This window comes from Centruroides vittatus, unplaced genomic scaffold, assembly GCF_030686945.1.
Source record: "Centruroides vittatus isolate TY-2023 unplaced genomic scaffold, ASM3068694v2 contig_290, whole genome shotgun sequence".
NCBI classification, from domain to species: Eukaryota; Metazoa; Arthropoda; class Arachnida; order Scorpiones; family Buthidae; genus Centruroides; species Centruroides vittatus.
The window spans coordinates 1,376,240-1,389,460 of NW_027121846.1; the positions used below are offsets into that span (position 1 = coordinate 1,376,240).

At 28.3% G+C, this 13,221-nt stretch overlaps 1 protein-coding gene across 2 annotated transcripts in view; it reads left to right on the plus strand.

Annotated features, from left to right (window-relative positions):
* The window catches only part of LOC136972377 (sodium/potassium-transporting ATPase subunit alpha-like), a 54,526-nt gene extending 47,137 nt beyond the window's left edge, over nucleotides 1-7,389 (plus strand). For both annotated transcript variants that reach the window (XM_067266947.1, XM_067266946.1), the window contains exons 18-21: nucleotides 1,229-1,403; nucleotides 1,515-1,645; nucleotides 1,725-1,826; nucleotides 5,733-7,389. In XM_067266947.1, coding sequence (XP_067123048.1) covers nucleotides 1,229-1,403; nucleotides 1,515-1,645; nucleotides 1,725-1,826; nucleotides 5,733-5,853 — 529 coding nt within the window. In that variant the 3' untranslated portion in view covers nucleotides 5,854-7,389. The remainder of the gene's footprint in view (nucleotides 1-1,228; nucleotides 1,404-1,514; nucleotides 1,646-1,724; nucleotides 1,827-5,732) is intronic.
* The last annotated feature ends 5,832 nt before the right edge of the window (nucleotides 7,390-13,221 follow it).

A 13,221-nucleotide genomic window follows, 5' to 3' on the forward strand; every position in this document is an offset into this window, starting at 1 on the left:
ATAGAAACTGCAATTTACATTAAAAAATATTCATGTTGAGAGGGCTAAATGCTCCAAATGTGTACTAGGTTAGGATTTGAATTTTAGGGGAATAAGAAATTTCTTAGCCATTTGTCTCAATCCATTGGATGCTGATTATAAAACATACCATGTGAAGCTGCTTATTATCGTGCAGAAGAATGGTTTTTTTGTTCTTTTGTCACGTAATTCTCAACAGTATTTCCTCAGTTTTCTGGTGTCAATTAGCATAAATCTTTTCTCCATGTTAAAAAAAAAAAATCTATCATTAGGTAACTGTTGGTGTTTCCATGATACCAATGTCCACATTTTCCAGCTTTTAAAGTGATTTAATAAATCAATCTACTGTCACTAATCATGCTTAAACTTGAAGATCCATGTTTTCTGAAGACAATTATACTTGAATGTTCTCATTAAGAAGATATTTTGATTGATTGCACAATGAAACAATTCACCATAGTCAGCAATCTGTCTAATATTCCAGGTTTCCTTACAAGGCTAGATGTCAAATCTAGTTCAAAAGTTTGCCAAAAAAAGAGAGTAAAGACTGTATAAAGAAATTTTAAAATATTTCCATACATTTCTCAGTAATTTAAGGGTGATCAATGTTTATATAATCAATTATTGTCTAACATAACTGAAACATTTCATTTCATAAGAATTACTAAAGTATTTGCAGATTTTGGTATGCAAAGATGATTAAATTCAATAGTAACTATTTAACTAAATGAAGTTTTTAAGAAGTTAATTGAAAATATTTTTAAAAATCAATTGAGTCTTATTTATTTATGTTTATAAGTAAATTTAACATTAAAAATTTTAGTTTTGTTAGTCTTATTAAATAATAAATGTTTTAATTTTAGAAAATGTTAATAAAATATCACTAATAATAATGTTCTATAAAAGCAAATTGTTTTATTCCATAGTTATGGATAGATCAGGTAATTTGTCTTTTTAATCTGTTGCTAACCAAATAAGCCAGTTGGAAAATGTAGAATCGGTATTAATTTGAAACAATAGCAACTAGAGAGTTTATTTAGATGAAAGATGAGCATGAGGCTTTTAATAAAAGTAATTATATAAATAAAAAAAATGCACTTTCAATGCATGAATCAGTTAACTTGCACATTCTATTTAATTACCTGAAGTAAAGTGCACTTGTTCTGTCATGTCTTATGTTTGTTCTCAAATTAAAAATTTGTATCAACAGGTTAATTTCAATGTCTTATGGACAAATTGGCATGATGCAAGCAGCAGCTGGATTCTTTGCTTACTTTGTGATAATGAGTGAGAATGGATTTTGGCCAAGCCGACTGTTAGGATTAAGGAAAGAATGGGATTCTAAGGCTATCAATGATCTTCCTGATTCATACAATCAAGAATGGGTATGTTTATTATGTACTATTGTATTTTTTAATAATGTACATACATAATTTTCTTTACAAATATATACTATTGTAATAGTGTTTTTTTAAAAAGTTTTTTTTTCCTTTTAGACTTTTAAAGATCGTAAGACACTAGAATATACTTGTCATACAGCATTTTTTGTTTCCATTGTTATTGTGCAATGGGCTGATTTAATTATTTGTAAAACAAGGAGGAATTCTGTTTTCCATCAAGGAATGAAGTAAATTAATGCCACATCCAAATACTTTATTAAATACTTAATTATTTTAAAATATTAATATCATTCTCAAATATTTCAGGAATCATATTTTAAATTTTGGTCTTGTTTTTGAGACCGTATTGGCTGCATTCTTATCATACTGCCCAGGAATGGACAAAGGGCTTCGTATGTATCCACTAAAGTGAGTAAAATTTAATAAGTTTTTAGGATATTAAAATTATTTACTTTAAGTCAATGTAGAATTAGTTAACAAAGTTAGTTTAACAATGTAATCTGGTTATATCTTCATTTTTATGTAAACATTAAGTATTATTAAGTTTTTTCTTTTGTTAATGGATGTTCATGTTTAGACTGTTGTTTCAAACTGATTATTTAGATGTAATTAATAAAATAATTCTGGGACGATTATTATTATTCCAATGTAAATGTTAGATTATGGAAGAAGTTGATATTCATAGTCACTTATTAAAAAGTTGATTAACTTTGCTATGAAATTATAATAGTCACATTTTAATTTTTATTATAATCAGTTGTGTTAATATTTATTTAGCTACAGTTAATTTCCGAGTTATAAGCTATTGTTGCCTAAATGTAGAATTTTTTTCTTCCTAGAAATTTAGAATGAAAAATTATTTATTATGAACTAACTACAGTAATCAGCTATGGAAGTTAAAAAATTATAAACCAAATAAATTGACCTTTAAAGATCATATAGAAAAAAATTGCCAAATCTATTTCAATATGCTGGGGAATTTTATGGCATTTTGTAGGCCAATGTCTTCAAAAACTGTACTAAGATTGATTTTTCTTTACAAACTTTCAGTCTTTAACTACTGCTTATCAGTCTGGGCAATGACTGTCCCCTCTATACTAAACAAAGTTATTAATGAAATAAACAAAGCATATTCTGAACAAATTTTGCCATCTACCATATACTGAATAATGCCAAAGTCACATGAGTCAGTCTGGGATTACCTGATTTCAAAGAAAGGGTCAAATACTTCGATTGTATTTTAACTTATATAAATATTTTTATGGCATAATACCCAATTATTGGCTCAAATTGAAAGTTCTTTCTAGGAAAACTTGATCACTATCATGGCTACTTACTCCTTTTTATTGATTATCACTATCTCAGATCTTTCTTTTATTATTCCATTGATTACATGTCCCCTGTTGAACATCACCTTCATCGTGACTACAAAATACAAACATTTATGCCAATGATTTCTATATAATGTGTGATTTTGTTTTGTCCTTATCTCATTTTGTCTTCCCTTTTTCTTTTTTTTTTTATATATATATATTTTTTTTGTTATATAATTTTTATTCTATTTATTTTTGTTGTTAATTTTAATTGTATTTTATTGTAATCTTGAGTAATTTTGTTATATGGGGAGTGGAAATCTATTGTCTATTTACAGTTCTAATTAAATGTAAAATAAAATAAATAAAGCCCGTGATTCTGAATTTATACTGAAATCCTATCAAATTATCTTAAGAGATTGTAGATTGTATAAGTGGGGGCAGAGTTAAAAGCATATTGACCTAAAAGATCCATTGTGTATCCCACAAGAAATTACTTTAAAAATCTGATCATCTATAAAAGAAGATAAGATCTTTATGAAAAAGCTGGAAGATATCACTAACAATCAAAAAGGTAGGGACAGATGAACAAGTTTATCTGAGCAAAGGTTTGCGTGCACACAATGAAATGCAGAGGAGTCTCCTCAGCAGATCCTGCTGATCTTGCAGAAGTAGCAAAAGGATGAGAAAAGGTTCATTTGGCACACATGTTTTGTAAAAATGGTAAAAATGACCAAAACTGATCACAATGCTGATCAATCAAGAAGTGAACACATTTTTGCTAAAAGGTAGAAAATCTTTAGAGATTAACAGAATGAGGCATTTTTTCCAGTTTGCTCTTGCATAAAGAGCAAACTGGAAAAAATGCCTCATTCTGTTAATCTCTATTATTTTAAATAACTGAAAATAGTTATCCTTGACAGCTCTAGAAATAATATTGGAAGAAATACTAAGAGCTTGTTGAGGTCTTAGAGGAGTACAAAGCTTCCTTCTTGGCTAATAGGGTAGCAGCTACATTGTCGGAATTATCTTGAGGCACTAGCTGCATGCAAACTATTTCAGGCAGATAGTTTGAGATGCAAACAACACTTTCAGACAAGTGTTGATATAAACTAACAAGAGTCAAATGCTTTCAAAGCAGCGTGGTTATCAGAAACAATATAGAGCTTTATTAAGAGGCCTTCTACAAATAGTACAAGTAATAGCTAGTAGCTTGCTTAACATGGTTAAGGAACTTATCCAGGAGAAGAAAGCCTCCTGAATGTGCTTCAAAAATTCCATCCTCCATGCTACTATTGGTTTTGGATTCATCTGTAAACCATAATAAATTCTGTAACCATATAGCATTTTTCAGTTATTAGTTTCATAAATCTTTCCATTAATTATTAATGAATAATGCAAACAAAAAATTAACCTTTAACTTCTTCAACATATTCATTAAGATAAAAGTGTTTTTGAACAGCTTGACTGATTGTTTTTAGTTACAGAAACTTCAAAGAAAAGAACTAAAGATATATAATTTTAAAAAAATTTTAAATTACATATCTTAAAATTTATATATCTTGTTCTCAAAGAACAAGATATATAATTTGCTGGAATTATGAAGGTGGTTTTTTTATTTGCATCAACATTTTTTTTTTCTGGTTGCATTCTATGTCTTTGGATATTAATGGACATATTTTTACATTTTCAAAAGTAAAAAAAAAAATTTTTTTCTGTTTATACTAAAATAACTAAATTGTTTCTTGAATCAAATAATACACTTGTTAGCTGTTGCTATACAGTAATACGTATAATCTGCATTACATACCATAAGTAGCACATTTATAGATACAGTACATTAAATAATATACAGTAATAAAGATATTTGTGAGAAAAAAATGCAGACAAACATTTACTATAAAAGAAAGTAACTTCACAAAGTGTGTTTTAAGGCTTTGTCATAGGTAGGTAGTTTTTGTATGGAAATGTGATGGTGCTTCCAGTGAGTAGTATATTACCTTTGTTGACATTTGGACACTTTTTTTTTGAAATATCTATACATGATTGCTATTTTATTAATTGTATTTTGAATGAAATTTTAGACTTTTCCCACACACTATTTTATTCATGTATTTAATACCAAACTTTAAAAAACATAAATAAAATTTAAGAGATAGCCCATATTAACATTCTTTTAGAATGTTCTGCAATATCCCTCTGTACAGGTTGTAAATTGTGATGAAATGCCCTTTTTGGTCAAAATGTAAGGAGTATTATTAGATGTTATTACAAAATATATTACAGTAGAATGTCATTTATCCAAAAGCCAGTTAACCGAAAGCTTTCCAGTCGGACTGTCGTGCTGAATTGAACGTTTATAATACTAAATTTACTTCTAAAGTATAATTTTCATGTTTTTATATTCTTCAATATATTTATTTTGTTTGTACAAAATAAAGAAATAATTTTTAATGATACAATAGCCTCGATTATTATTATTATTATTATAAATTTTTGTTAGGCTTAAAATCGACAAAAATTCAACACGAAGTGACACGCAACGGAGAAAAATTTCAACATCAGATAGGTTAATATATTGTATCGTACATAATCGGTTATCTGAACAACCCCAGTCCCCAATTGATTTGGATAAACGACGCTCTACTGTAATTCAAATATGTGTTTTAAACTATTATAATTTTAAGATAAAGCTGAAAAACAGAATAAAAAATTGATTGATTTCAAAAACGGTTATATGAATAGTTTTTTAGTTGATGTGTAGTAGTAGTAATAAAGCTTTGACCAAAAGCTTTGTATCAAAGTTGACTTGAGCACTTACTATTCTGTATATTTAATTATATTTTCTTCACAGTATTTCATATATATATATTGTTATTAATTTTAAATCATGCTGTTATAAAACAAAAATTATTTATTAAACTGATATTTTCTTCTTGGAAAATTGATTGTAACTGAATTCTTACATAAGATTAACAATTGTTTAAAAATTATTTTTCAGATTTGTTTGGTGGCTTCCTGCAATACCTTTCTCCTTACTAATCTGGGTGTATGATGAAGTTAGAAGATTCATCTTGCGTCGTAATCCCGGTGGATGGATTGAGAGGGAAACATATTATTAAACTGCTCACATTTTTTACATCCGATATCATTAAGATGAACTTTCCATATTTTTTCCCTCTTGTTTTTATATAACATTTGCATTTGTCTTGACTCTATCTTGGAAGTTTCTCATAGCAGTGTGTTCCAAAATTGCCGAAAATATTAATTCTACAATGTTCACTTCTGCCCATAGTGTGATTTAGAAAGGAATGTTGAAGTAAGCTGGAGGCTGCTAAAAAAAAAACAAAAAAATGCTAAATGTATTGTTATTGAAATAATGGGAATTTGGGATATATTGTGCCTACAACTTATTTGATATGCATTGTGGCCCTTCAAAGTCAGTGCAGAATGCAATACAGAACAATATTCTTAAAAATAACTGGTACACAATTTTTTTTTACTGTAACTGGTGTTGTCTCCATATTGTTTTCATGTTCCTGTCAATCATTTGCTTTGTTAGTACATCACTGGTTTCTAGCATTGTAAGATTTATATATATATATTATACATACATAAACATATTATATATATATATATATATTATAAAGATCATTGTAATCAGAGTTTTTATTTTCGAAATTGTTGTTTTTTTCAAATTTCCAAACTTTAACACAAGATTTTACTACTTTATGGCCCTTTCTAACCTTTACTGTTTTGATTTTTGAAAATTAATATATATTAAAAGAAAAATCAAAAAAAGAAAAAAAAAAATACATTCCAAGATATATTTCAGGCAATTTTTCTCTTAGCAATATACAAATCTATCTATATCACAGATTTTCTGAGTACAAACCAGCCACTTTTTAAACAAAATTGGTGGGAGTTCCCGAATTACTGTCTGCCAACTGTTCAAATGTTAGAAATTTAGAGAACGCGAAATGCTCCACTACTGATCATATTTTGGAAAATTGTTTAAATTTTAGAAATAAAATACAAAGTCTTTCTGAACTTCAAAAATTGTGATGCCTAAAAACACTTTCTGATCTCTTGTTAAAGCATTTTACAAGATGCACTTTGAAATTTTAAAAAAGTGATGTTATATTCTCATTACTTCTATTTGAGCAGGCAAAATTTCAGAAAGAACTCTTGCATCACTAAGAACAATTTATTGAATGTTACACATACAGCATTATTAACAACATATTTCAGTTTTTAATAAAAATGACAACCAACATGTTCATTTGCAGATTTTCTTCTCTCTCCTTCAACCATAGTAATCAAGGTTAAACAGCATTGTTCATCAGCAGACAATCTCGTAGGTTTTCTTATCTGTTTCTAAAAAGAAATGAACAAATAGAAAAATATTGTATAAATTAACAAATAATTAAATATTTTAATATTTTACCATTCAATAATTTTGACACAATCAAGTTTTCCATTTCAGTTATTTGTATGTGAATTTGCTTTAATGGTTTTAGTTTGGAAAAAAGTTTGGTTATAAAAATATTTTTGGCAAAATGATTTGTTAATAAAAATCAGATCTCAATTGTATGTAAATATCAGATGATTTGATGTCACTAAATTTATGGGATGAAATAAATCTGAATAATTACCTATTTCAGTTTCATTTTTCTTTTATTTGTAAACATAACATCTTAACTTTAGTTTTCACTATAGGCTACTTAGATCATGTAATTTTTTAAACTGTGTCAAATGATAGCGATTTAAGGGTGCAAGTAAGAATTGAACATGTTCTATAAATTATATATCATTTTCAATTAATTTATATTGAAAATACCTAACAAATTATTTAATACGTTATATTAATTTTTCAAAATATATGAAAAATAACTTGTCCTATCAGTTTAGAAATTTTGTTCTGCTTCGATGGTTTCTATCGATGTAGAACAAAATTATATAGGTAAAGAATTTCTCTACCTATATAATTTTGAAGTTCTGTTTACTGAAGATTTTATGAATATGCATATACCTGAATTCAATAAGTCACAAAGCAAGATAACTTAGCATTAAAATATACGTTTTTCATTTGAGCCATCTTTACTTCAGTGTTGCTTCAGAGTTATGGCTTTTCCAACCTATATTTTCATATTCTTTTAAAAATAGTTTACAAATTAAAAAATGAACTTTTTAAACAGTTCAATTAAAACTAAAATTAATATAAATACATCATTAATCTATATATTATTTCGTTAGGAAATATGAGAAATAACCTAAGATTGATCTTTAGATATTGAAGTAGAAAAATATTTTTAGTCAATTGTTTCAATTTCTGAAACAGAACTTAAGTTTGTAATAACGAACAACTACTATATTAAGAGTTATATATATATTTTTTCGACTTGTCTTCCGTATGAAATTGCGGGGTGGCTCTCATTCAGCCGCAGGAATCGTCCATAAATTACGTAACGCTGTTTTACTTTTTAACTACCGTTATACCCCCGTAACGCTGTCGCTTCCTCAAAATTACGTAACGCATATCCGTTCAACCTCTAGTATTCCTTAGTGCAAAGCTAAATGTACAAAGCAGGGTACTGCTTTATACATGTGTAATGTATAAAGCAGGTGACGACATAAACAGTGTGGTTTGCTACTTCAGAAACCGTTCATTCCGTTGCCCAAGAACATGCGTAATGTTTCTTAAAACTCCCGCCCATCATAATTGCCTGCATATCCACCATTCTATATCTCCGTTACACTTTGCCCATAATATTGTTTGTGTAGGTTTGAATTATTGATGTTAATGTTTGGCTCGAGCCTAAAAGTGCTTTTGTCTTAGAAATTAAAAATTTCTATTGGAATATCATTAGGCCTGTAACATTAACAAATTATAGCATAGTTTGTTTCTCCTTGTTAAATAGATCTTTGGTGTTAATAGTTATATTTAAAGAATTTTACAATTATCCTATGTGCCATTAAAGAAGTGAGCTTTCAGTATTATTTGAATAAGAGGCTCAAATGACCAACTATATATATATATATATATATATATATATATATATATATATATATATATTTTTTTTAATGTTAAATCTCGCTTTGGTTTTATTATTTTTGTCAAATTATATGTATATACAGTAGAGCATCGATTATCCGACTTAATTGGGGACGGGGTTGGTCGGATAACCGAAAAGTATGATAAAATACATTATTAGTATAGTGTATTAGGCCTGGTTTAAATACTAGCCTCTCTTTCATGGTCGAGCCAGTGCTGCCAGCTAAAACATGCAAAAATTTAACAAAAATAATATTAAAGTAGCAAGACATAACAAAATACTGTAGCGCCACATTACTAGCGGACATTTGAATTTGCCGACTAGAATGCGGTCGGATAATCGATGCTCTACTGTATGTATATAGGATAATTTGACAAAAATATTAGCAAAATTATCAAATTATTTTTGAATGAAAAATAAAGCTATATTATAATGGGCGTTATATAAATTAAGGTAAAATAGATTAACAAACAGGTTCTAAACTGTCAAAACTTTGAGAATTTTGAAACTTTTAATAATTTACATTCTGATAGTCTTAAATAACGAAGAAAAACTTTGTAAAATTTATAGTAAAAAGTAACAAAATTTAATGAAGTACTTTATTAAATACCGGTAATTGTCTAATTGATCGCAATTAACAAGAAGCTATACAAATCGAGTAAACACGAGTATGCAGAAAGGTACGAATGTTAGAAAATTTTACCTTAATCTTATTTGGAATATTTTCTAATGCATCTGATATTAAGCTATTAGTAAAATGTTACAAGAATAATACTTTAAAAATTAAATTTTCTCACTTTGTTGTATACAACACACTAATTTGATTTAATTTGATCTAATTTGATAACTATTACACTAATCCTCTTTCAGAATAGAAATCTAGAAGGTAAAATCGTTAGATCAAATAATAGCAATATTTTATTTGTTCGGTAATTTAAAGAACTGTTGCCTAATGTAATGCGGATGGGAAAATCTGAGTTGTATACGCGCAAGTCAAAAGATTGATCTCGTCTTTTATCTACTTTCGAGAAAAATTAGATCGAAACTGCTTTCACGCATCACGGTTGGATTGTACCGTACAAAACAAAATCGGACTTCTCGAATATGTTAAAATAACTAATAAAGTAACTTGTTAAATTTTCAAATGTCTATGGAAATACTCCCGAACACAATGAACGCTTCTATATAATATCGATTAAAACTGAAACAAGATAAAAATTCTGAAATTACACTAAAAATTCATATCGTGCATAAATTAGTCCTAAGCGTAGGTGGTAATGAGTACGAAAAATATCCTTCTAAGAGATTCTATTCTTTTGATGATACATAAAATTTGGAGAGTAAATTAAAAATTCAAAAAAAAAAAAACACCTAAATGTATTAAGAAATTTTTATATTGTGCAGAATCACGTGAGAGTGGATTTAGTTAGGGGCAGTCTTTGAATGAATGAGTTCTATTATAGTCCTTATCGTTTATAATTGATTCTAAAGCAAAATATAAGGCACTTGAGTTGTAGAATACGATTTTATGAGTTGTCTTTCGACAGATTTAATACTTTAATTATTTCACTTCATATTAGCTTGTAATTTAATTCGAATGAGCTAGCGCTTTTATTTGGAAGAAAAATATCTGTATCCCTCAAAATTATTTGTTTTAAAAAATATCAAATAAAATTCCCAATCTTATTCGGTGTACGCATCTAAGGATAAATATTGACGAGCCTTTCATTTTTATCGAAATAAGTTCAATGTATATTTAATTAATAATAAGAATTTGTTGTTCTGATGATGCTTTGCAACACGAGAGCAACGTAGAAATAAACTATAACAGTATTTAACTCTTTAAGAACTGTTATAGTGTAAAACTACGATATACTGATTAACGATTTAATTAGTTGTTCAGTAGTCCGCGCCTTGTATTGTACCATTAAAAGGCATCACCAATTACTTCTACATGTTTTAAAGTCATTAAAAGTGATCTCTTTTCTAAAATTATTAAGAATTAACAAATTTTGATTAAATTTTGAAATATAATGTGGACTTGCATATTAATACAATGTCATAGCAATAGAACACAGCGCAGCCAGACTAACCTCTGAAGACGTTCGTACTAAAGTGTTTGTAAATCCAGTTTTAATTTAGCGATAAAGAAAGGAGCGGGTCAACATGAGCGATGACATAATTTAGCTAAATGAGTCAAAGCAAATAGGCCGTAACGCATTGGTATGCAGGTGGTGGCTGGAGTAGAAATCCCTTGTTCGGAGACGTCGATCCATTCGTATCGATAGCCTTTCGTTTCTAGAGATATATTGCTGTAATTCAATTTGTGGCGATCTTCTGTTGATCCCCGGTGCAGTGCCTGGCCAGATGGGACCTCCCTCGAGAATGGTCGATACCCCTCCGGACCATTGATCAATGTCAGCTCTTGCCTTTAATGTCCACTTAAGTTGACGATTCGAAAAATAAAAATATAAAAAAAAATGTTCTCACCGACTGAGAGTAGAATTTCAGGATTCATCTTGTAATTGAAGCTTAATTTTAGAATACTTCCGCGTAAATTGATGGACTGGGTTTATCTTTTGAAAAATCCTGGTTCAAATACACAAGATAGAATCTACGCATATATAAGTAGGCTGTGGTAATTATTGAAGTTGCTTAGGACAAAACTAATACATTTATTGAGAATAATGCCTAGAGAACTTAAACTGCCTAGGTCTAAAAATTTCCTTAATGATAAGTTCTGCCACACGTTTAGCGGGTTAATTAATATACATTTATTTGAATATTAGTGTAGAAAAATAGTCCGTAATGCTGCGAATTGTAGCAACTGAACAATATAACTTGTAAAGAATTTGAACTAAAAAGTTACATGGAGTAAGACGACTAATTAATTTGAAAGCAGCATAATTTTTGGAGATTTTATGCAAAGGTTTCTTGAAAAGTGTTTCGATATAATTACATTTCGAATTTTAGAGATTTGGAATTTTGTCAATTAAAAATTGCCAACATTCTCAGATTTAATGAAAATATTTGCAATAAACCTTTAATAGTTTAATAATTTGCTCGCAATTCTCTTTTAAACAATTTCGAAACTTCTCTACAAACTTCTCTAAAAATGTTATTTTTAAATATTCATACTTAAATGAATTATGTAAAATTTTAATTAAATACGTTATTTAAAAAAAGGGTTATAAAGATATAATTTTTATTTCTTAAGTGACTTTCCTAAAACTTTAAACAGTTTTATTTCTAAAAAGTTTATCTTTTAAACATTGAATTTTTAGAAATTTTGCTAAAAATCCTTTTATTATTATTATTATTTCTTTTGTCTTTATTCAAAAAATTCTTGAAATAATAATATAATTGGTAATCTTTTTTAGACTTGAAAATAGTGTTTTTCTTTTAAAACCTATTCTGAATGGCCATCAATATTCTAGCTTCCAAACAAATATTTTTTCTAGAAACGCTTTTCCTAAACAATTCTTCACACTAGATCTCTCTCTTTTTATTTATGAAAGTTACCAATTAACGAATCGAAACCACATTTTATTATAATACTTATAAAATATCAATGGCATAAACATCCCAATCATGTATATCTCGTAAAGAAGAGCTGTTACAACATCCCTAAAAATCTTTATCATAAGCAAAACAATCCTGGCTATTTTCATAACTACATCACTGACGGAAAACAAAGAATCGAGAAGTACTAAACTAATTTCCAACATATATTTTCTTTCCGGAATAAAGGAACAGCGTAAGTATTAAAAATAGTATCCGGCACGTAACTTATTCTTAACAGAAACTTGAAGCAGATCTTTAGTCCAACGAAAAAAAAAATGAAGTGTAGGCGTTCCGACCGAGGAGCATGTGTTCATATAACAACATTGTTGAAGCTAAGCAATGAGAGGTTGAAACGCCAGCTGCGACTCACCAAACTTAAAAAAAAAAAAAATACATATAACAGCAGTACAGCGGCTAAGAATTGCATTTTTGCCAGAATTCTTTCAGAATAAATCTGATTTATAGTTATTAATATAACAAACAAATACCGACTCGTCATTATAATACCTGTTTAATTAATTGTATACAGTACTTACATTTACAAATTGGATTCTGTCCGTTCGATGCTGGTTTTTTTATATCTTCTTAACTTAAAAGATGGAGTAACTTCAAAGAAAGAAACCTTATGGCCTTAATTTGTTTTTTACAGATAACAATTATACGTGATTCGTATGGCCATAGAACACTTTGATGCATTGCGTTATGTATACGTGTATACAATAGAAAATAAAGTCCTTTTCCTCCCCGAAACGTAAATTTTTGAGCTGTGTATATATGTATATATACGTGCGTGTATGTATATACTGTATATATATAAATATATATACATGTATATGTACAGTACATACTTTCTATAATTAGCTTACGGCG